Genomic DNA, 25,325 nt, shown 5'->3' with positions numbered 1-25,325 from the left:
ACCACCGCTGGTCGGCAAAGCCGAAAAGATTGTCATAGAGGAAGGGTTTTCAAACTTGGCAAGTTTAAGACTTGTGGACTTCAACCCCCAGAATTCTTGAGCTAACATGACTGGAGGAGGAATTCTGGGAGTTGAAGTCTTAAAGCTGTCCAGTTTGAAGACTTCTGTCCTAGAAGAAAGCAAGGTAGCAATAACTGGGATGCTTCCTACTGAGCAAAAGAACTTTAGATGTAGATTGAAATCCTACATGTAAGCAATAGTAATGTATGCCAATTGAAAATGCATCTCTTGATGAAAGTCACATCATGCTACAATGATTCTCTAAGGCATGGAGATCAAGTAATAATAGAAAAAGCAGCCAACTGTAACAAGTAGATTCATAGAGTTAGAAAGTCCTTTGTAAATCTAATCCAATTCTCTCTGCTCCATTACAACATCCCTGATGGATAATTGTTAAGTCCTGATTTAAAAATTTCCAAAGGAGAATTGCTATTTCCTGAAACAGGCTGTAACTTCACAGGACTGCTCTTGTTTGGTAGTGATAGCAGAGGGAATATCTCAAAGGATAGAGAGGTTGTGTAAAAGATTATATACGCTACCTGGAAGGATACAATTTTCTATTAGAAATGCGTAAAAACATTTGTCTTTGTTCTCCTGTCAGTAGTAATTGCATTGTATGAAGCTGTACTTTATTGTAACAAAATGAGATACATATGCCATAATGAATTGCCATTTTAGTGCAAAAGACAAAAATAGTTGCTTCAGTGGGGAAAAAAATAAAAGTTCCTCTCTTACAGGATGCCTTTGATGATGCTGTGAAATATTTTGGAGAAAATCCCAAGACAACTCCTCCATCAGTCTTCTTCCCAGTCTTTGTACGATTTGTGAAGGCTTACAAGGTAAACCAAAGCCACCAGCCCTGATCATATTATAATCTGAATACATCCTCAGCTTCTGGTTCTGAAATTTCTTTGCGTGAAGCAGGCTTAAAAAATGGATAGGGGGCCTATTTTGAAAACACAGTGACTAGAACAGAAATGAGTACATTTGTTTCTATATTCCTTCAGTAAGGAATTTATTCCATAGGGAGTTTGAAATAAATACAGCTCTGGTCTAGAAGCCGCTTGATAACTTTTTGACCACCTATCCCACAATGTCCAATTGTCCAGAGCAGAGCAGGGCTGTCAAACTTGCGGCCCGCGGACCAGATGCATCACGTGCTGGCCATGGCCATGCCCAATCTAGTGAAGGGGAAAAAAGTCATGATACGACGCAAGTTTGACACTAGAGATCTAGATACTTGTAATCAAATAGTCTAAAGGCACTATGCTGAAAGTGGCAATTTTATGAATTCTCAAGACTGTTGCACTAGTCACAGTGAATCTAGTAATGAGTTCAGTGCTCTTTCATTTGTTCTATCTTTTAGCTTCCAGTTTTCAGAAGCATTTGGTTAGCCGAGATAGTTAGCAGCAATCATATGGAAGCAGTAAGACCAGTATGATCCTTCTTTTTATTCATTTGTGGATGATTCTGTAGTCACCCCCAAACTATTGATTTCCCCGATTTGGGTCTTGGTTGGGGGAAACTCCTGTAGAATTGTAGCATACGTGCTGTTCCTTTTGTCTTCACGATCTGTGGTCTACCTTAATGTATACTTGCTTACAGTATGTGCAAATGTGCAGCCTTTCTGTATTGGGAAGTTGAAAGGAGCTGCCAATTTGAACATACAAAGATGGAGCCAGTGAAGAACCTGAATAGTCAGGGATCCTTGCCTATAAAGAAGAAGAACCAAAAGAAGAACCTCTGTCATCTCTATGGCACGTGCTTTCCTCTGCATTCAGCACTTATGGGACCTGGTTTGAGATTTCATGCAAATAATCAATTAGGTTTAAGGGCTTTTAAAAGAGTTTATAGATAATGCTATAAATTCTGTCTCATTGGATCAGCAGCATGTCTGAATTAAATTTGTATTAATAGATATGTCTTTTGCTTAATGAATCAGTCTCTTGTATATTTGAAATTTCAGTAGCTCTTACCAGTGTACATTTGTTTCTCTTAACAGCAAGCAGAAGAGGAGAATGAACTGAGAAAAAAGCAAGAACAGGCATTAATGGAAAAACTGCTGGAGCAGGAAGCATTGCTGGAACAACAAGACCAAAAGGTAACAAACAAGCAAGCATTTGACAATTGTTGATGGTATTGTTAAAGTCGCAATCCCTGAGAACACTTGCACATTACAATAAACCAGAATCCCCAAGTTCTGTAATAATCTTAGATGGACCTTGTTTATTGTTCCTGCTAGGTTCTTCTTGCTAGTAGAAGCATTTTATTATTTGGAAACTTATTATTGCTACTTAAAAATAGAAAGTCTGTCTATGATTTGTTACGATGTACGAACCAGGAACTCTGATGTCTGTTCTTAGGTCTAAAGCCATGGTTTTTTCTTAGCTTTCAACTTTGGGCTTGTTTGAAAGAAACCAGAGATCCCAGTTTAATTTACATGTGCTATAAGTCTTGTTCATGGTAAGTCAGAATTTTGGGAAGTTTGGGTTATTCTGTACCCAAAGTCCCCTGCTCCACTCCTCCCAAAATATTGTAACCAACATTCAAGAAGCTTTTATGGAATTTACAAGAGTTTCACATTCCTATCCTATTCTATTCTGTTTACTCCTTCCATTTCATTATCCAACGCGGTAACATCATCAGTGCAAGTGAGTGTGGGGTTTGCTCCCAGTTTTTGTGCAGTAGCTTGTCCTGCCAGTTTCAGTAGCAGGGTGGATTTCCTGCTTATTAGAGTATTGTTTTCTTCTTGACTGTTTGTCTGGAATTAACTCTTGCTTAGTTGGATGCTGACTACTTTTTAATGGTCTCTTTTGAATGATGTATAAATATAATTTATCTCTATAGCACTTATATAGTGCTTATATAGAGTTATCTCTATACAGTATGTTATATATACTATAGAGAGAGTAGAGAAGAACCACCTTAATGCATAAAAGCATTTGGAAGTGTGGCAAGATTGCTTTCCGGTTTGTTTATGGGATTAAAAAACATTATGAACTATATAATTACAAGCGTTCGTGTGTGTGTGTGTATGTGTGCACGCACGTGCATGCATTAATCATAAAATGACCAGAAATCTTTTTTTTTTTTTTTTTTTTGCCTTGTTGAAATCATTGGCTTTATGGCATTTTTGAACAATGGTATTTCATTTTCCAGGATCAACTCATATTTGTTATTTTGTTTGCTTCCAAGTAATGTAGAAATTGGGTGGCAGGCTTAGGAAATACTTTGTAGGAGTTTACTAAAGCAGAATATTAAGTTACAGATCAGGCTGAAGATTCTAAAAAAAAAAAAAATGCCCACAATTGGGAGAAATACATGCTTTGCATGCCGAGTATCCAAGATTCAATATCTGCCTTTTGAGGTCCTGGGAAAGACTTTGGGTAGCAATCCCCCCATGGCCATTCAGTGCCGATCAACGCTTTGTCATTGCTCATGTTGGTTGGGGCAAATTTAAATCTGAAGTATCAGGAAGACATCAAGTAGCTTATCACTGGAGTAGATCATGCCCATCCAGATGAGCTTCTATGGTGTAGAACAGCTTCCAATAAAGGTAGTCCTCATTTAGTGTCCATTCAAAGTTACAATGACACTGAAAAAAGTGACTTATGACCATTTTTTATACGTACAGCCAGTGCTGTATTAACCATTAAGCAGACTAAGCACGTGCTTAGGATACCAGGCCCAAAGGGGGCACCACAAAGTTGAGAATATGGCTTCGTTTGTGGAGTATGTAAATCTTGGGGGCACCAAGATTTGTCATTGCTTAGGGCACCAGTGAGCCTTAATCCACCACTGCGTACGGCTGTTGGCAGCATCTCCGGGGTCACATGAGCAAAATTTTGACGCTTGGCAACTGGCATGAATTTATGACGGTTGCAGCAGTGTTGGTATTCAAATTTTTTTACTACCAGTTGTGTAGGCGTGGTGTGGCTTGGTGGGCATGGCTTGGTGGGCATGGCAGGGGAAGGATACTGTAAAATCTCCATTCCCTCCCCACTCCAGGGGGAATGGAGATACTGCAAAATCCCCATTCCCCACCCTTTCCAGCTCTGTTCTCCTGTGCAGGGCAACAAAAGAAACCCAACCAATCAGCTGGGACTTGGGAGGCAGAGAATAGATGGGGGCGGGGCCAGCCAGAGGTGGGATATGCCGGTTCTCCGAACTACTCAAAATTTCCTCTACCAGTTCTCCAGAACTGGTCAGAACCTGCTGAATACCGCCTCTGCGGTGTCCCGGGGTCCCATGATCACCTTTTCCAATCTTCTGACCAGTAATGTCCCTGGGGAAGCCAGGTTTCACTCAACCGTGTTATTAACTTAACAACTGCAGTGATTCACTTAACACCTGTGGCAAGAAAGGTCGTAAAATGGGGCAAATTTCACTCGCCTTAGCAATGGAAATGTTGTGCTCCATTGTGGTCATAAGTCGGGGACTATCTGTATTACTTTCCAATCCAATTGTGTTTCTACTAGTAGAGAAGGGGCGCTACTGCCTCTTTGCACACGCTGATCATTATTTGACTTTGCAACCCTGTGTTACTCTCTTCCAGTCTCCATCTCATAAAACTAAGCGACAGCAACAAGAGCTAATTGCAGAGCTAAGACGACGACAGATCAAGGACAACAGGCATGTTTATGAAGGAAAAGATGGCGCTATTGAAGATATCATCACAGGTAAAGCCCCCTCCCCCTCATACTCCAAAGAGCCTGTTTCACACACACACACACACACACACACACACACACACACTATTCTAATGTTCTCTTCTAATTGCTTGGTTAGGGCTTTGTAAACAGTAACAAGTAGGAACATTAACTGATGAACCATTAAATTAAGTTGGCCAAATTTCAGGCTTTTAGGCCTGTTTAATGGCAGCAGTCTCAACTGATACATCATTGTGTATTTATTCACATTGTCATAACTAAAGCCATAGATCGAACAGTCTTGCTGTATGTTTTAGTTCATCAGAGGCATGCTAGAGAAAACTTGGAATGGGTTTCATTTGTTTGCGAATTCGTTCGTGTTTTAACTTTGTCCTAAAAAGGCCACCTTACTGTAAAAATGCTCCTAACATTAATAGCCACAACATTACAGGTAGTTCTCGCTTAACGATGAACCATTAGCACTGGCGACTTTATTGCTAAGCAAAACATCATGTAACCATGATTTACGATTTTACTTCCGTTAACTTCTCTGTTAACTCGGCTTGTCGCAAGCCACCTGCAAAGCACAGACATGGCAATCATGTGACTACAAACGTAAGGATTGGTCACCCGGCTGCTTTTTTTTTTTAACACCCTCTTAACTTTTTTAAACGTGATAGTTAGTGAGAACTATCTGTAAAGGAGTAACGGAGGGCATGGTTTCATTCGAAACGCTGAATTGCACGAAACTTTGGAATCGCGTATTCTTCTTGCAACAAACGTTACGCACCCTCCTATTTGCAGTTCATAACTGAACCCAATAGGGATCCAATGGCTGGATGTAATTTGTAACCAATAAGACAAAGACAGCTTGGACAGACAACATAAGATTCCTGAAACAGGCCCCATTGCTGCAGTTTGATTTGCCTGCTTTCTATTGTCCCAGCAGAATGGATGAAGCTTTTTATATCTTCAGATTATCTTTTTTCTTTCTTTCTTTACATTGGCAGTAATTCAGCCACTTTTTCTGAATGTTTGTATTTGGCACTACGCTTTATGAGTAAAGGAAAGCCCAAGAAATATTTATTACTATAGCCACACAATAATAAGTAAAGACATCTAGGCATACAGAGGCTAAACACCCTGTTCTGCAAAGACTTCACTAGAATGGCAAGAACTTCCCAGGGGGGCTCTGTAAAGTCAAACTGGCTTTAAACGTGAAAATGTGCCCTGGGAATTCCCTTGATTCAGCCCAATTTATGGTGAGCAGGGAGAGGGAACATCAACCTGCAAAGGGAAGTTGTACTGAGACGAAGCAGCATATAAAAATCCCGGGGCTGCCGGGAAAAGCGTTCTGACAATAACCCAGCTACACAACCCTTATTGTGGTTAATCAAGAGATCGTCTGCTGCAGGGTGCCTTTAATAAAACACTAACTATGTACTAATGCAAGAGATCTTTGCTTCTTACTGTCTTGTGTCTTGTCTGGCTGTTATTTTCATGCAGTGCTGAAGACGGTGCCCTTTACTGCCCGAACGGCCAAGCGTGGCTCTCGGTTTTTCTGCGAACCTGTTCTCACAGAGGAATTCCATTACTAAACTATTCCCCTTTCACAGCTGATCCTCTTTAAAAAATAAAAGGTTGCTGTAGGTTTTTGACATTTCTCCACGTTATGGCAATGGGGGGGAGGAGGAGGTGTTGAATGGGGTTTTGTGATGTCTGGCATCCCTTGTGGAATCACGTTTCACACGATCCTCTCCTTGACCATCATCTCCTTGCACGTTCCTGTCTGCCAGTAACGGTTTGCTCCCTTCCACCCACCACGTGAAAGCTTGTTCCACCCCATCCATTTCAGGGTCTAGATCAGGGGTATCCAATGTTGGCAACTTTAAGACTTGTGGACTTCAGCTCCCAGAATTCCCCGGCATGGCTGGTTGGGGAATTCTAGGAGTTGGAAATACACAAGCTTGAAAGTTGCCAGAGTTGGACACTCCTGGTCTAGTTATAACTGCCACAGAACAGCCAAGATGGGAAATCAGTGAATGTCCTTAAGACCAGCAACAGCTGTGCTTCCAGCAACTCCACTCAATTTACAGGCCACTGTTGAGGGGTGTAGCGATAATCATGACAGACGATTCCATTTGGTTTTTTTTGTATACTCTTCTACTTTGGGTTCTTTTTGATCTTAGCAGATTAATCACTGTTGCGTAAGTCTTCGTATTAAGCCTTTATCTGGAAAGAAGCTATGTTTGTAATGAGAAATTAGAAGTGTGCAGTATTTGGATCCGAAGTGGGCGGAGATGCTTCAGATCTAGTAGAAGTTCCCTCAATGTGTCTTTTCTGGAGCTCACATGGCACCTGCTCTAAGGGCCAGGAAAATAGGAAGTTAAGGGCTTGTTCATGGGGCACCTGTTTCTCAGTATTTTCCTAACTCTTGATGGCTTTCTTGGGAGCTCAAGAAAGGTTAGTTACCGCAAGATGCCCACGCTGGATCAGAATCAATGTAGCCCCCTTTGGAGACAAATGCTGTGCACCTCTAAAGAAAAGTTAAATTTTGGGAGGGGGAAACTTGGTTTGTGATCTGCAAAAACAATTTTTTTTTTCATATTTGTCATTCAACTCACTGCTTGCATGTTGGTGTTTGCATGTCAAAACCTTTTCCCTCCCTCCATTTTTATCATGTCAGATCCATAGCTGTGCTAGATTCAGTTCCATGCCAATGTAACCTCCGTAGGCCTACAATAGGAATACTATCTTCAAGAAAACACAGTAGCTGTTTTGGGTTTGATAACTGGGGAGATTTCAAATCAACCTTTAAAATCAACATCAGGAACCAGGTTAACCCCCCAGTTGCAAGCGGCCTTGAGTTTTGAGCTAAGAAGTAAGAAGATCTATACATGAACGTTAAACCAATCTCAGGCTAGCTCTCCAAGGATTAAGAATGGTGGAGGAGAAAGTCAAAGGCCATTCTGCTTGAAAAGGCAAAGCTGGTGACAACATATCTCAAATTGTCTCTGGATAACAAATATCCCAAGCCGATTGCCATGGAACTGGACGCACTGAAATCTTTTGACGTTAACTGTTATAAAGTGGAAGTTGAATGAATCTGTTAATGTTGTTGCCCTTGATATAAATGTCAGAAGGTATAAAAGAAGGTGATGTTATCAGTCCAAATCCTGCTTGCTCTTTCCAATGAAAATGTTGCCTGGTCGTTCTGGAGCCAGTGTTCAAAGCAGCTTGGAGTTTAATTAGCTAATGGTTAGGGTGGCCTGTATTTTTCTCTGTTTAATCTTCTTTACTTTTTGGCTTCACTCATTCTTGCTTTTTTTTTTTTTGCTAACATGCTGAACCTTTAAAATAAGGTGTGGTTTTTTGGTTTTGTTTTGCTTTGTTTTGGGGGCACTGAGTTGAGTTGCTCTTCATGTTCCATCCCATTTTAAACTTAACCTTCATTCTGTGTTTTTTTTTCCCCTTCTTGTTTAGCCTTAAAGAAGAATAATATCACTAAATTTCCAAATGTTCACTCGAGGGTAAGGATTTCTTCTAGCGCATCGGTGGTGGAGGATACACAGAGCTGGCAAGCATCACTTTTTATTTAGCTTCCTCCTCTCTCTGAATGCCACACAAAATTGCTGCAAGATATAGATCCTAGGAAAAGAAAAGAGCTGTGTCCAATTAAGGCCTAGGAACGTTGCTGGGCCATTTAGGCTCTTCTGCCATTTGTCTGTGTCGTAGGTGGGGTTTCTTCACTTGTGGACGCCTTTCTGCCTTGCTTTCGAAAAGAGGGGTGCTTTGCCTGGGCTTTATGTCTCGACCTATATCAGGGGCAGAGGGAGGGAAGAGGGGCCTAAAAGATGGCAGCCAACTTTCTCCCAGATCCCAGCAGCCGAGTTACACTTATAGAGGTGGGCCACTTTTTTTAAATAGCAGAACTCTTGCTTTACAAAATGCTCCAATGGGCAAAATGCTTCTTCAGAGCTGAAGAAGCTTCTTGGATGAGAAGTGAAACGTCTTCAAAATAAAACCAGAAAGTCCAGTTGCCTCTTGAAAAAGCACTTTTGGTACCTCCTTGGGGATAGTTGTGACGTGATGACACCAAAGTGGGTGAAAGACTTTTCAAGACGGCTTAAATGCCTCCAAAGTAACTTCCTCTCCCCCCCTCCCCCATAACCTGATCTGAAGCTCTATGGATGTTTGTGAACTCAAGAAGGTATTGGGACCAGCACAAGGGGGAGCAGGAACTGCATGCCTCAAATGCCCACCCCTCTCCAAGGGAATCCCAATGTATAGAGGTTGAACTCATGAACTTTCTGGGATAAGCATTAAGTGGGCGGGGGTGGGTGGGGAAGCATCTGCCCCTTTAACATATTTGCAGATCAGGTTGTGGCTGTTTTTAACATGCACGACCACCAAGGTCAGAGAGAATGCTATTGTGCAATAAAGAAAAGTGTGAAATATTTTAGGGACAAAGATTTGCCTGCAGATTTGTTGATTAGTGATCCTCTTCTACTTGGGCCAGCTAGTAAAATAGTCTGGACCTGCTTCCTGGCAATAAAACCATTTATCTTTTTCTTAGGGAAGTTGGTAGCCCATGTAAACTTTGGGGAGATTTTGTGATTGTCACCAGTTGAATGCCTCTCCCACAGAACTTGGCTGCTCCTTCTGAACCCCTTTGTCCAAGACTGAGGCATTATTACATTCTTGCTGTTTCAGTTTGTAGGTTCAGTGACAGTAGGGGCTTTCAAGAGCTGAGCAAAATAGATGAAAGCAGATTTCTAAGGGTGAAGGGTAGGAAAGGCAGCTTAGTGAAAAAAAGTCCAACGTTAACGTTCTGTAGAAAAGAATGTTTTCTTCTTCTTCTCAAATGCGTCCTGAAATGCATCTCCTCCATCTTGGACTTAAGAATCCAGCAGTGCAGATACCAGAGAACAGGCTTTTATATATGCAGGCGAAGTTCTTATGTGTGTAGAAAAAATTATGAGGAAATCTTGTTGGTCAAAAATAAAAGGAAGGATGTGCTCCATCCTTCACTACCTGCTTGGTTTGCTTCAGTTGTGAATGGTCTTAAGAAGACCTTGACTTTGGGGTTACTAATCATATTAGGTCACATTTCAGCAGGTGACAATATCTTCCAGACATCAGAAATTAAGCAGGGCCTGGACTGGTTAGCTCAAAGTCCACCAGGAAGAACAGGGCTGTAGGCTAGACTGAGAGGTCAGAAGACATCCTGGCTGAAGGTAGTGGCAGGTTATAAGTTGCCACTAAAACTGCCAAGTGACATCATGAAGTTACTAGGAATGTCCCAGTATGGCTTGAGGGCCCTCTACTGAATTCCCCACTCTTCTTCCTTAACCTGAGCAAGTCATTTGAATTCAACCAAACGTCCTTTTTCAGCAGAGGGTTCACTCTGGATCCCTTGGGGCATAGGGAGGAAATAAAAATGGCAAACCATCACTTTTATCAGCTTCTAGATTACCCGTTTTGCTCTTAATAATACTGTCAGGAAGCAACAAGAGCCTTTATTAGCCCCTGATTCTTATTTTCATTGATTGCTTTGCTTCTCTTGTTCACCTGTTAGAATTGGGAATGGCAGAGCCAAATTAGCTGGGAAATTTGATGTAGCTTGGGAAGATAGGACGTATGGATGAAAGGATCTTTGGGACAAGGTGTAGAAAGAGAAAGAGTGGTGCCTGTTTTTCACTTTTGTTTCTGTTGTGGTATCTCTATATAGCTTTAGACTGAACAGCATGGGAAATTCCCTCCCTTGAGAAACAGAAAATGGGAGCAGGAGGGAGAGGAGGAGGAGGAATTTTGGAAGAAATCATCAGAATCCCAGATTTCAGGGGAGGTTTAACACTGAGTCACAGCTGTCCCCACTAGCCATCTTCCCTTTCTCCTCTCCCTTTTGGGATTGTGGGAACAGCTGCCCTTTTCTTCCTTCTTCCTGAGGGGAGATCATTAGTGAAGATTTGGATTGACGTTCCATGGCTGATTCCTGTGATGGAAGACCTTTCTTCTAGAGGGTGATCTACTCTGCCAGGAAAGAGTTGACAAAAGCCTTCAACCTGTGGAGATATTTAGGAAGGAGAAGCAAGGAGGGAAGGAGAGGGGAGGAGAGGCAAGGACAGAAAGAGAAAGACCTCCTACAGCTGCTTCATAAATAGCAAAGAGGAGCTGCCATCAAGGGCAGAGGTCTCCAACCTTGGCAACTTTAAGACTTGTGGACTTCAACTCCCAGAATTCTCCAGCCAGCAGAGCTGGCTGGAGAATTCTGGGAGTTGAAGTCCACAAGTCTTAAAGTTGCCAAAGTTGGAGACCTCTGATCAAGGGATCAGAAGCTTCTGTCCCCATCATAGGCTTGCAGGCAGGCAGGCAGGAAGGAAGGAAGGAAGGAAGGAAGGAAGGAAGAAGGGAGAAAGAGAAAAAAATAAAGAAAAAAAGAAGGAAAGAAAAATTCTCCTCTTTTTTTTAGCAGTAAGTGAAGATAAGCCCCTCTATGCTCTTTGCTCAGTTCTCTCTGAATCTAAGTGGTCCCTTTTCCTCCTTGGCTTCAAGCTGCTTTGATGGGCTGCCAGCAGGACCCTCCCTTTCTGGATCCAAAAGCAGGGGGTGGCCGGCTTCTGACTCCTCCATTGTTTTTCCTCCCACAGATCTTAGAAACCAACCCTACCGACGAGCCGATGCGGTGAGGAGAAGCGTCCGGCGACGTGTTGACGATCAGAACCTACGTGCTGTCAATGGCGCTGAACTGGCTATGTGAGCCGGATGGGAGAAACCGTGCCTGTAAACCAGTAGAAAGTGCCCTTGATTGCTTCCTCACCAGGCGGACTCTGTTTAGGTTGCCATTTTAATTATGGCCTTGTTCGGAATTCCTTTAACTAGTCTTCTGAAGGGCTCAGTAAGGACTAAAAATTCATAGGAATGAAAAATAAAAAAATTTAAGCAAAAAAAAAGAAAGAAAGAAAGAAAGAAAGAAAGAAAGAAAGAAATGGGCTGGCCATATAACTGTAGCTACCAAGTGCCTAAATTTCAAGGACCTACTCAAATTATTGAAAGCAATAGGACTCTTTTTTTAATTGGGTAACTTTTTACACCAATAAAATTTCTTCAGTGTTCTTAACCAAAATGTAAAATACATAATGTATTTTTTTTGTTATTGTTACATACAGTTCAGTAAATAGCCTTCAGTGGACTTTTTTTTATTTCATAACAAGTTGTAAATAGGGAATATTCTGATAAGAGCTGCTGTAGATTTTTTTTAATATTTTCAGTACATTCCTGAACACTTTGACAAGTTAACTTTGAGCTTCAGCTGCACTTACTAGCATTATATAGACGAGTATGTGTGTGTTTATATACATGTGGGTGTATATTTGCACACACATACGTGTACATGTATGCATGGAGAAGGAATTTATCATATATAAAGGAGTAAAAGACATTAAAATAACTTGGGCCCTTTAAGAACATTTAGTTCACTTTAAGGCTGAGGGGAAATATCCATTAAGCCAATGTTAAGGGAGATGTGAATACAGTTGACAAGATTTGAAGCTAGAGGGATTTCTGCTGTAAATACAATGTGGGAATAATATGGGATTTAGATTTAATACACACTTGCCTGTTTTCCACTTCTGCCTAGTATACACAGTTGTTGGTAAAGGTAAATAAAACCAGGTGATACAGCCGAAGAGGATAGGCACACTGCAAACACAATTGTTGTGTTTTTTAAGTAATGGCAAGCATAACCTTAACCCTAACCCTGAGGTAACAATGTTATTTATTAATTAGCACTAAGGTATTAACTTCTCAATAATCAGTATTAAAATTCATAAGGATCGCTCAATTCTCAAAATTCATATAAGGATCACAAACCGCTCAATTCTCAAAATGGTGAAAAGGCAGTGCCCTCTGAACAAGGTTAGGGTAACATTACAGGAAGGCTGTGGGATTCCATATCAAGGAAATTGTGTAGTTCACTTCCATTTATGCTTTACACCAATCCATTTTTAATGTTTCTGCACTGTTTTGCCTTTGGTTAACATTCAGGTTACACAACTGTTGAATGTAATGCAGTGAGCAGGATACTGTCAGGCACAAAAGATCAGGTCCAATTAAATTGATTTATTATATTACTCATTGCCATGCACAGGAATATTTTTAACTAATAGTTAGCACCTGCTTGGAGTTAGATAAGGGTCAATAGAATTCAAAAGAGGTTGGACTTAGTTCGCTTGTGGCTACATATGGATTCTGATCCCTCTTTTAACTCCACCCCAGGGTTTGCCACACCTTCTCCTAGGTATACTTGGAAAATTCAGATGATTAATGCTTAGAAATCCTATTTTGGGATTGGGATGCTCACATGTTAAACTTTAAGCTAGCTTTAATGTCCTATTTATCAATATTGCTTCAAAGCAGGACCCTTGATTTTTCCCCCTCCAAAATAAAAAAACTGGAAGTTAAGAGAATCATCTTGCCTGCATTCTTCCCGTTGCTAGTAGCACTGCATCATTATGTTAATTGTAAAATTTATTGTATAGTATTTAACCACTTAATTCTTTTTTTTTTATATTGTGCTTCTGTGAACCACTGGTCAAGGTCCCATATTCCTTTGATAATGTGTAGTTATATAATGTTTCTAAATGTACAGATATTTTGCTACAAAATTGGTGCTTTTTTATGGTTTTTACACTTCTCTTTAATTCCCACTCTAGTCTCGGGTAATACTGTAAATATTGTTTAAAAATGCATCAACCTGTGCTATACAATCTGAATGTTCTTAACTTATAGTTTTGTTTTGTTTTTATATTTAACTAAATGGACGGTCTGGGGCTCAAATGTTGTTTCATTAATCTTTGCTTGTCTCTTTACAGAAAATTTATTTTAAACAACTGCCAACATGCTGACAGAATCCAGCAATGTATATTTGACATGCAAAAGAGAACATGCCATTATTACATCTTTTCCATTATGAAAGATGAACATTTTTGATTTGGGCAAAATCCAGCTCAGCAATATTATTTAAGGTCCCATAAACAGGTGCAAGAGATTTTGTAGCATACTGAAATATTTCAATATGACTAAATAGGCTGCAATATTGGCATGTTCTCTTGGATCTTTTATCTAGTAGATATATCTGCTTCTTAGCAATATTATAGGTGTTTTATAAAAGCAATTCATGTTACTTTTCTGATCTGTTCATGGCATACGACTGAATAAACTATTTACACAACTACATTGTTTTTTAATGGATGGTTCAACTTCCACAATATGATCCAACAGGTGTAGTAGAGCATTTCCCTCTTGCTAAATCCTTATTGGCAGTTGAAAACCTATAAGGGAAAAAGAAGATTGTACTCCTAATGCAGTAGGCTATGAGAGCAGATAGATAGACTGAGATAGCTACAGCTATAGTTATGGATTGTTAGTGCAGTGGCCCCCAACCTTTTTTGTGCCACGGCCCGGTACCGGCATCACAAAATCATCCGCGGCCCAGTACCGGCATCAGCACGCATGACAAGGCTAGGCGAGCCGAGCGACCGGCCAGCCAGCCGTCCCCCACTTCTCCCCGCCACCTTCAACTCCTCCTTTGTACCTTTGTCAATGGGCTTCGCTTCGGGATGGCTTTGGGACGGTTGCTCGGCTCGCCTTGCCTTGGGTGCTGAAAGAATCCTCGTGCCTTAGTTTCGTTCGAAGCCCCCCCCCCCCTTCGATGAAACTAAGGTGCAAGGATTCCTTCAGGACCCAAACGCTGCTTTCCAACCGGAAAAGCTCACCCGGAAGCACTTTCTCGTCAAACAAGATGGCGGCGCCCAGCAAACCGGCGGCCCGGTAGGAAATGTTCCACGGACCGGGACCGGTCCACGGCCCGGTGGTTGGGGACCCCTGGCTTAGTGCATCACCCAGGCTAGAAACCAGGAGATGGTGAGTTCTAGTCCTGGCCTTAGACATGAAAGCCAGCTGGGTGACTTTGGGCCAATCACTCTCAGCCCAGCTAACCTGATAGAGTGGTGGTTGTTATGGAGAAAATAGGAGGAGAGAGGAGTATTAGTTATGTTCACCACCTTGAGTTATTTATAAAAATAATAATGGTTGGACTAAAAAATATAAAATAAAAGAGGAGAATCATTGGTGTAGTATGAACTGTAGCACTCTACAGGCAGGAATAGAGGTTCATTGGAGAGTGACAAGCAGTAAGCCAACCTCCTATATTTAAATAGTTGCAGAAGTAGTGAGTTAGACTTCCTATAATATACCCCCACAAAGAACTGCACTTCTGAAATGTGTACTATTTCTTCCTTTAGAGTATTTGAATTTAGATTGAATTTAGAGATTTAAGATGCCCAATGATAATCTTCAAGTATAAATCCTATAAAATAATGAACTGGAGGATTGTTGAAAATGAGCACTTGTTCGTTTGTTACCACTTGTTCATGTATTAAAGCATTGCTTCCTGGTGGACTTAGCAGTTCTCTGTTATAGGAAAAACTAAAGTACATCTACCATCAAGTTCAAAGTATCTTCACTTAATGAAGCTACAGCCAACTTACACCTATATTGTGTCCGAAATCTTGCAACATGAAGAATGGAAACTAGATCCAGATAACATGCACACAAACATCAGTTGCAATCCATCGGTGTGCCCAGATTTCTCAATTATGTAAATGTTGATAAATGAGAAATGGTGGAACTCAGTGGAGGAATAGGATTGTTTCAAAATTAAATTTGTAGAAAATCTACAAAGCAAATGATTTGAACAAAAGGTAGGTAAACCTCCCTGCTGACAGAGAAAAAGAAAGGTCAGTGATTTTTAATTCCACCCAAACCTTTAGTGCTGGTGGTTCTTCCAGGTTCCACTAGTCAGAAACACTAAGAAGCCTGAGAAATGATCACCTCAGCAAAGGTCAGAAGTTACTTTTTAAATGAGGTTGGACCGTTTTCATTCCAATTAAAACTGAAGCATAACTAGAAACCACTGTTCTCTGTCCCATTAGGCTAAGATAGCCAGGTAACACCTCATATAATATATTTATCCCTTGAAAGAGATTTCTAAATTAGATGAGATGAGAAGCCATCTTAGAACTGTGTGTGAATAGGAGGATAATGACTATAAATCATCTATTGGTATAGACTTGAATGCTAAGAAAGGACTGATGACCTAATTCACAGGGCGCAGCCTCTATTGGCATCTCAGAAGCCCAAATAATGTTTGTCCAAAATGATTTTGCCAGAAGAATGTGGCACTGACAAAAAGAACAAAGAGATTACATAGGCTTGGGTGTTACTGTGGGATATTAGACGCACCAAGTACCAGTTTGATGCAGTGGTTAAGGCATCAGACTTATAACCGGGAGGCCTTGAGTACTGGTCTCACCTTGGACATGAAATTAGCTGGGTGGCCTTGGGCCAGTCACTGTTTCTAGGAAGGATATAATGGTAAGCCACTTCTGAAAAATCATGCCAAGAAAACTGAAGTCCTGGCAATCTCCAAGAATCCGGACATGATTGGAAGGAGAAAAAAATAATAGTCATTTCTGTAGGGCACTGTAGTAGATACTGATGTGCTAGAACACAGATGGCAAATCTTTTTGGCTTGGCAAGTCAAAAATTGGGACAATGCTTACCTGTCTTGACTGCTGGAGTAGCACACACTCCCCCCAAAGAGAAACTCTCTCTACCCTCAGTCTAGCTACACTGAATAGTGGAACTTGGCAGCATCACTTGGCAGCATCACTGGCAGCCTGAAGTAGTGGTCTAGGCCTTGGCTTCAGCACTTGTGCCACCACTGCCACTCACAAAGTCCACCTTGCACTATTTCCCAAGGTGTGTGTGTGTGTCTTGGGGAATGGTGCAATTAGCCCCACAGCCCAGAATCCTCCAGGATTTGCTACACACTGCTTATCTTCGTGTGGTATTCTTTCTGTGCACAAGCCCTTGCAGGCTACTCAAGGTTACGCCAGGCCTTTCTTGAAGCAGCTTTGCAGAATGCTCTTATTTTCCTGTCTGGCTATGAGAGTCCAGATAGATTGGGTAGTGTCAAGTCCTGCTCTGGGGGATTGAGTCTGCTCAAAAACTGAAGCTCCGCCTTATGCCGTGGCCATGCCCCAGTTTTTGACTCAGTCCAGCCAGGACAGGACCTGAGTTGTGGAGCTCCATTTGAATAACAAGTGGAGCCTTGAAGATCAGGGAAAAATAGTTTTAAACTGCAAGCAGAGGCTTGGAAGAGCTTGGAGCCAAGTGAGTGAAGCTTTTTAGCCCCCCCCCTCAGGGCTTGGAGATCATGCTTGGGGAAGTCGCCCTAGCATGCGGAGCCACGACCATGTGGTGCAGCTACAGGCGATCGGCCCAATAAGGGCAATCAGCTGTTTTGCGCAGCAGCGCAACAGCAACAGGAGTGGCTTGGAATTTCGGTTTCATTTCTATCGGGTCGCCTTGGCTGCATAGCACAAAGCATAGCAGCTTACAACAGTGGCTCGGAGCAATCGCAAAGCAGCCGCTAGATCGGGCAATCTGCCCGATCCCAGCTGGGAGGTCCAGCCGCGGGGTAGCAGTTGGAGCAGAGAAGAGGCAGCAGGATAGCCCCCAGCTGAGGGCGCAATTGACCACAGTGCCAGTGTTGTGTTTCCAGCTCCAACACTGAGGTGATCGCGTGGGCGCCTGTAAATCTTTGCAGGTCCTAGAATTTTCTGTGGTGACTGGCAGGGCATGGCTGCAGCCCAGCAATTGACCTACACAGGTCAGGCTTCGCTGGTTTACATGTAAGAAGACCAAATTTTATTCTGGATGGGGCCTTACTAGTAAGATTTATTTGTAATTGTGTTTTTAACACCTCATCCCTCCCCCAGCAGGATCCATCCTCCCTCTGGCTGTTTCTTTTGTATAGCCTAATCTCCCTGTGGGATGTCAGATAAGGCACAGGAAAAAAAACACAGTCCCTCTACTTCTAGAGGCAGATCCAGGGGCAGGCAGAAGAGAAAGTCCCCTGAACCCAAAAGACTTTCCAGGGAGGAGCAAGATGCCTTAAAAGGGCAAAAGGCACCTGGAAAACAGGTGGAAAAATACCACCATGTGGCTGGTGGGAGGAGCAGAAGATCACCGTTCCCTGAGGACTCAGATTCTGCTGCTCAACCTCCACTTTTGCAAATGGAGACTGGGCCTTCTACTTTTGCTGGTGTATCTTGCCCACAAGCCTGGTCACCTGACAATTCTTCAGCTATTGGTGATCCAATACCTTTAGAGGAACATGGAGAGGATGGAGGTGATTCCCAAACAGCAGGCCTGGAAGAACTATTGCCTCCACCTCCCAAGAAGGCTAGATCTATGGCTGAGGCGACTTTTACACCTACAGCGGCTGGCCTGCGCAATCCTGAAGAGGATGAAGAAGCTGTACCTGCGCATCTGGAAGCTATCATCTCCAAAGCCATAAGAGGAGGGATTGTGGAAGGTCTCCAAGTAATGAGAAGGCCTGAATCAGTGGTGTCAGAACACTCAGAAGGGTCCTTTCATGGGAGAAGCAGAGAATCCTTAAGGGACAGGAATTCTCCTGACCCTTCCATACATAGCATTACCTATAACAGCGGTCGCCAACCGGTGGGCCACGGCCCACTGATAGTCTGCAAGAAAATTTTGGTGGTCCGCAGAGAAATGTCACCCCAGAGCACCCCCAAAGCAATCCAGGCTGCACAGGAACACAAGGCTGAGCCGCCCACATAGCCCTCCCTCCCCGCCCACTCACTCCTGGCAAACTTGCCTGCTAAGTTGCTATTTTTCCTTTTTCCAACCATCAGCTGTTCTGCTGTGCCGGGAGACTTAGATTAGCTAGAAAGCAGGAAATTGTTGGATTTCTTGCTTTCTAGCTAATCTTTAGATCTTTGGCTCTGCTTTTAAGATTAGTAAGAGCCGAATCTTCCTTAGGACTGAAGCTTCTATTATTCAGTGCAGGTAGCCGATGGCAGAATCATTGATCTCTAAGTGAATCTGTGATTCTGTGAGCAACTCAATCTGCCTGCTTGCTCTGCCTGATTTTGGGTAAAAGTTGCTTTTTTTAAAATAAAAAATTCAATATTTACATACATGGTGTGTTGTGAGTTAATTTTGTGAGTTTTCTTGCAAGCAAATTTTATGTGACAGGCTCAGATAGCCGATCTCCCAGATCTCTGAATGAATCTGTGATTCTGTGAGCAACTCAATCTGTCTGCCTGCTTTGCCTGATTTTGGGTAAAAATTGCTCTTTTTTAATAAAAAAATTCAATATTTATATAAATGTTTATAATATTTACATACAAGCCATGCCCAGCCAGTTGCATGACTACCAAGCCACACCCACAAATTAGGCTACGCCCACAGAACCAGTTGTTTTGAATGCTTTGAATGCAGGACAATTGTTCAAAGAGCCATCCCATATGGTTATCACTACCGATGCCAGTCTCTCCAGCTGGGGAGGCTCATCTGCAGTCTTGGTGCAAGGCCAGTGGTATGCCTTAGAGAGGGGAAAGAACATTAATTGGTTAGAATTGAGAGTGGTTTGATGGGCTCTCAAAAAATTTAGAAACAACATACATCACACATGTCCTAATTTTAACAGATAATGTAACCGCCAAGGCTCACGTTGACAGGGCGGCACCAGATCTAAGGCATTAATGTTAGAGGAGTGAGTGCCTGGGCCTTTGGGCAGAAAGGAATCTCCTGTCAATCAGGGAGGAAAATCTCCGGAGTGGATAATGTGCAAGCAGACTGGCTTAGCAGAGCCAAAATTGACCCCTCAGAGTGGAGTATTCCTCCTCTTTTATTTCAGGAGCGGGTTCGAAGGTTCGGACTTCCGGTGGTGGACCTGTTTGCCTCTCCATCCAATGCCCAACTTTCCAGGTTTTTCACCAGGTTCATGAATCAAGGGGAAGAGGGGACCAATGCTCTCAGAAACAGGTGGCCTCAGGTGAACCTATCGATCACTCTTCCATGGAGAATCCCTTCTCACAAAGTGGCTCTTCAAGGAGAAGTAACCCACCCGGAACCTCAGTGGGTCCAGCTCAGTGGGTCTAGCAGAGCTCGATGAGGAGGCAGAATATTTCAGATCGGACTATCCATACCAGTTTATTTATTTTATTTATTTATTTGATTTGCCAATTGTTTACAAGATAATAAGTATAAATGTATACATAGTTGTGAATACATGAAATGGGTACATATAAGAAAAATAAAAGAATAAGAGAAACAATAGGACAGGGACGGTAGGCACGTTGGTGCGCTTATGCACGCCCCCTACAGGCCTCTTAGGAAAGGGGTGAGGTCAATAGTAGACAGTCTAAGGCAGGGGTGGGCAAACTACGGCCCGCGGGCCACATCCGGCCCGTTGGTCTGTCCAATGCGGCCCGCCCCTGAAAAAAAATTGCTGCCATTGGTCTGTCCAATCCGGCCCGCCCCTGAAAAAAAATCGCTGATTTTTTGCGCTATGCCGTGTGGCCCTGTGCCGCGTGGCCCCCAAAGCTGCAAAACAGTGCGGAGCGATCTAGGGGTAGGAAAGAAAAGAAATTTGCAAAGGCCTCGGCTGGGAGTTGAAATCACCTTGAGTGCGACCTCTCCGAAGGTGAGTCCCGCCGATCCCCCTTTTTTTCCGGGGCTTCCAGGCTTAAACTTTGCAAAGGCAAAGCTTGCAGGCTGGAGCGTCTTCCGCCGAGGAGCAGGAAGGTTCCGCCCGGTGGGCGGGCGGGCTGCTTAAACTTTGCTTGGGCAGCACTTTAAAAGCCTGCTCCCAGCACCCGAGCAACTTCCCAGCAACTTTCGGCTTCCTTTTAACTCGTGGGCGCTCGCGCCTGGCCCCAAGCCGCGCGGCAGAGGGAAGCCGAGGCGGGCGGGCAGGCTGCTTGGAGGAGCGACCGGCGGTGCTCCGGCAGCAGCAACAGGCAGTTTCAGCCGGGCTCCGCTCAGGTGTCCGGCTGGGGCTGTCAGGAGTTGCTACCGCCGGCACAGCTCTGTGCGGCTCCAGTCCGCGTTGCCTTGGGAAGGAAAAGGCAAAACCAGGAGCTGCTGAGCCTGAGCCTCCGGTGCCGCTGCTCCCGTTGCAAAGCACCGCCGCAGCTCTTCCTTTTGCCTTTCCCTTCCCGAGGCAGCGGGACTGGAGCCACGTGGAGCCGCGCTGGCGGTAGCAACTCCTGACTCAGGGGCCTCCGAGGGAGGAAGGAGGAGAAGAGGGGGAAAGGGGGCATTCCCAAAAAATCTTCTGCTGACCCGGCCCATCTGTCAAATTTTAAAAGTCAATGCGGCCCCTGAGCCAAAAAGTTTGCCCACCCCTGGTCTAAGGTTAAAGTTTTTTGGGGTTTGGGGAAGAAACTACAGAGTCGGGTAGAGTATTCCAGACATTGACCACTCTATTGCTGAAGTCGTATTTCCTGCAATCAAGTTTGGTGCGGTTTACTTTGAGTTTGTATCTATTGTGTGCTCTTGTGTTGTTATGGTTGAAGCTGAAGTATTCATTGACAGGTAGGACATTGCAATGTATGATTTTATATACCATGCTTAAGTCAGACTGAAGACAGCGTAATTCAAGGTTTTCTAGTTCTAGAATTTCAAGTCTGGTGGCATAAGGTATTCTACAACGAATAGAGGAGTGGAGAACTCTTCTTGTGAAATATTTCTGGACTTTCTCAATTGTGCTAATATCAGATACGTAATGAGGGTTCCAAACTGATGAACTGTATTCGAGTATTGGTCTAGCAAATGTTTTGTATGCTCTGGTTAGTAGTGTGATATTACCAGAGAAAAAGCTACGTAGGATTAGGTTAACAACTCTTAATGCCTTTTTGGCTATGTAGTTGCAGTGGGCTCTAGCACTTAGATCATTAGAGGTGAGTATTCCAAGGTCCTTTACAGAGCATGGGTCATCAACAAGATCTTGACTATTCAGCTTGTATTTTATTTTCTGATTTTTTTTGCCAATATGTAAGACAGAGCATTTATTTGTTGAGATTTGAAGTTGCCATTTGTTTGACCATTCTGATACATAGTCAAGATCTTTTTGTAGGGTAGCAGTATTGTCTGTGGTATTGAACAGCTTTACATCATCAGCGAAGAGAATGCAATTGCTCTTAATATGATCACAGAGGTCGTTTATGTAGAGTATGAAGAGAGTTGGTCCTAGAACACTGCCTTGGGGGACACCACTATTGACAGGTACTGGATTTGATAGGACGCTCCCAATTTTGACCATTTGTTGTCTGTTTGACAGGAATGCTTCTATCCAGTTATTCAGTTGTCCAGAGATACCATAGGATTTTATTTTTTAGGAGTAGTTTGTCGTGTACCACTGAATCAAAGGCTTTACAGAAGTCTATGTAGATTGCGTCTATTGCTTTGCCCTGGTCGAGTTGTGTCGTCCATATGTTTTTGCAGTGTAAGAGTTGCAGATTACAGGATAGTTTTTTTCTGAAACCAAATTGTTTATTGGAGAGTAGGTTATTTGTCTCTAAGTGGAGGATGATAGATTGGTTAATAATTGATTCCATGACTTTACAGGTGACGCAGCATAAGGAGATTGGCCTGTAATTTTCAACTATGCTTGGGTCTCCTTTTTGAAGATGGGGATGACCGTGGCTTGTGACCATAGGTTAGGCAAGGAGCTGGTTCTGAAAGATTTTTCAAAGATTATGCTTAGAGGTTTGGCTATGACAGTGGATAGCTTTCTTAAGAAGTAGGCACATATTCCATCCGGTCCAATAGATAGAGATGGTTTTAGATTGCGTAGTGCTTTTTCAACATTGTCTTCTGTGAAATCGATATGTATTAGATCATTGTTGTTATCTGTAATACGGCTAGGAAATACTGGGCATGATCCATTGCTGTTTACAAATACTGAGCCGAAGAATGTGTTAAAGATGTTGGCTTTAATGGTGTCGTCGTTGCAGTCTTTACCATCAGGTCCTATCAAGGGAGGGATGGACCTTGAGTCTTTTAGTTTGTTGTTTAGAAAATTGTAAAAGCACGGGTGGAATTGGTGCTTAGAAGGTTTTCCTCTTGTTTAATGTGATAATTGGTGCATTCGGTCTTTATCTGGTGGCATAAATTTTTGTATCGGTTTTGAAATTGGCAAGCGTGACCAGATTTGTTTTTCCGCCAGAGTGATCTCTTTTTGGATTGAAGTTTCCTTATTGATATGGGTAATCTGCTTTTTGTTTTGTTTTGGGAGTTGTTGTTGGTACATATAGTTTGATGACTCTTTTGACTTCAAGTAAAAATATGTTGTAATGGTCTTCAACAGTATTGCATCCAGTGAATAGAGATTGCCAATCAAGGGATGAGAGATCGTTGTGTATAAGATCATAGTTGCCTTTTTGAAGTTACAATTGGGGATTACATCATTGTGGTGATTTTTGTGTGGACGTATGTTGAGACAAAAGTCAATCATATTGTGGTCACTACTGGAAAAGGGTTCTTTAGTTTGTATTCCGTAAATTAAATTCAAACTATTGCAGAAGATGAGATCGAGGCAGTTGTTTAGTCTAGTGTTGTTGGTTACTAGTTGTTCCAGTCCCAGATTTGTAATAGCATTGTAGAAGGTTGTGTGTATGATTTCAGTTGTACAATCATTTAGGGTCCAGTCAATATGAGGTAGATTGAAATCACCAAGAAAGATAAAAGGGTATGGGCAGGATGCAGCCCATGTTAGTAATGTATTTAGCTTGTTTACATGTTCGATGTCATAATCAGGTGCTCTGTAACATAGTAAGAATCGAATTGTGATATTTAAGGATAGTTCACAGATGATGGTCTCAGGAAGAGCAAGCTCCTGGGTAACTTGGATATTTTTAGATGTAAGGATTTTTATAGAAGATAGCAACACCACCTCCTCGACGATTTTCACGATCTGATCGGTAAACATGATAGTCTCTTACTGTGGTAATGGAGTCGGGAGAGATGCATTGAGCCATGTTTCACAGACAAATATAATGTCGAAGTTAGCCATATTTAGGAGGATGAGAAATTCAGGTATTTTATTCACGAGGCTTCTTGCATTGAGTAGTTTGCATTTAAGGCCGGCAGTAGTTGGAATTGAGGTAGTTGGGGGCATGCGTGCCTAATCTTGGGTGATGGTGGATCGGTTGAGGTAGGGTTGTGGTTGAGGGTAAAAGCTGAGTATTGGGTTGCGTGGCTTACTTTTGATACAGTCAGCATGGTAGTCAATGTACAGGTCCTTCTCTCCATTGTCTAGACGGTTTTTGAGTTCAATGCGGAGTACGGGAGAGCGGGCACGTTGCTGTATGGTTAGGTCAGGGCGGCAACGGAGGTTCTTATGGTTGGTGTTGGTTTTGGCGAGTGAGTTTATAGTATAAATGAATTTACGTTTGCTTGATTCATTTTTGCAAATGACTCTGCACAGGCGTGGGGCCACTATCAGTAAGGAGGCCTTCTACCAACCAGATCTATCAAGCCACATGGAAGGTCTTCTGCTAGTGGTGTATCAAGAATAGGATTTCCCCCACTTTGGCCTCTTCTGGATTTTTTACAAGAGGGTCTTGACAAGGGGATCTCAGCAAACACATTATGCAGACAGGTGGCCTCCCTTTCTTCAGTTTTGTACTTACATAGGAAGGGTTCCCTGTCTCAAAACCAAACCATTCGGAGGTTTCTGAAAGGGGCCACCAACCTTAGGCCTCCGGTGATTCATATATTCCCTACTTGGGATCTTCCTAAAATTTTAAGGGCTTTAATGACTGAACCATTTGAACTGCTTAGATACATTAATTTACACCTCCTGTCACTCAATGTGGCTTTCCTTGTAGCCATCACGTCGGCTAGAAGGATCTCAGAGATGGCCGCCCTTTCAGTTATGGAGGATTTGTGTGTCTTCTATCTAGATAGAATTGTTTTACGGTTAGATCCGTCTTTCATCCCTAAAATTAACTCTAGGTTCCACAGGGCTCAGAAGCTCATTCTCCCAAATTTTTGTCCCAAGGTCCTTCCCATATTTTGGAACGGGCATGGCACACTCTGGATGTACATAGAGCCTTAAAGATATACATCTGGAGGACACATCCTACCCGCAAGTCGGAGGCATTGTTTATGTCATTCCAACCGAGCACGTTAGGGTTAAAGGTGTCTCTTACGACTGTGGGTAGATGGATTCGGGCCTGCATTGCCAAGGCTTATCAGAGCAGGTCTTTTCTGGTGCCTTGAGTGACGGATCACTCTACTAAAAGTGCAGCAACTACGGCAGCATGGGCTATTCAAGCGCCCATTGAGGAGATCTGCAGAGCGGCCACATGGTCTTCACCATCTCCCTTCATTTGGCATTACCGCCTGGATGCCTTTGTATCAGCTGATGCAGCTTTTGGCAGAAGGGTTCTACAAAGTGTGCACGAGCACCAATGTGAATAGGACCAGACTCTTGCCCCTCCCTGGGACAGGCCGGCTTTAGTATGTTCCAATCTCTCTGGACTCTCGTAGCCACAGACAAGAAAACAAACATTGGATTACCTGAATATTCCTTTTCTTCGTAGAGAGTCCAGGCCCATCCTGGTTCATCTGGTCTGGGTGCGGGTTGGGGGAGCAATAATGTGTGTTCTTTTTATCTCGCAACTCCAGAATCATGTCGTCTTCCAAGTGCTTCGTTGAAAGCTGGGGCGT

General features: G+C 42.8%; 1 protein-coding gene across 8 annotated transcripts in view; it reads left to right on the top strand.

The window, feature by feature from the left end:
• The window catches only part of FMNL2 (formin like 2), a 192,957-nt gene extending 179,013 nt beyond the window's left edge, over nt 1–13,944 (top strand). For 2 of the 8 annotated variants that reach the window (XM_087949992.1, XM_087949988.1), the window contains 5 exons: nt 798–899; nt 2,063–2,161; nt 4,616–4,739; nt 8,193–8,239; nt 11,360–13,944. In XM_087949992.1, coding sequence (XP_087806118.1) covers nt 798–899; nt 2,063–2,161; nt 4,616–4,739; nt 8,193–8,239; nt 11,360–11,398 — 411 coding nt within the window. In that variant the 3' untranslated portion in view covers nt 11,399–13,944. Of the gene's footprint in view, nt 1–797; nt 900–2,062; nt 2,162–4,615; nt 4,740–6,215; nt 6,350–8,192; nt 8,287–11,359 lie in introns of all 8 variants that reach the window. The other 6 variants (XM_087949990.1, XM_087949985.1, XM_087949991.1 and 3 more) reach the window with 3 other exon arrangements.
• Nucleotides 13,945–25,325: the final 11,381 nt, after the last annotated feature.

The sequence above is a fragment of the Notechis scutatus genome, chromosome 1 (genome assembly GCF_049901735.1).
Source record: "Notechis scutatus isolate UNSWTSFEM ecotype Mainland chromosome 1, rNotScu1.2, whole genome shotgun sequence".
Classification (NCBI taxonomy): Eukaryota; Metazoa; Chordata; class Lepidosauria; order Squamata; family Elapidae; genus Notechis; species Notechis scutatus.
The sequence above is the reverse complement of the archived record's forward strand: the minus strand, read 5'-3'. Positions and strand labels throughout refer to the sequence as shown.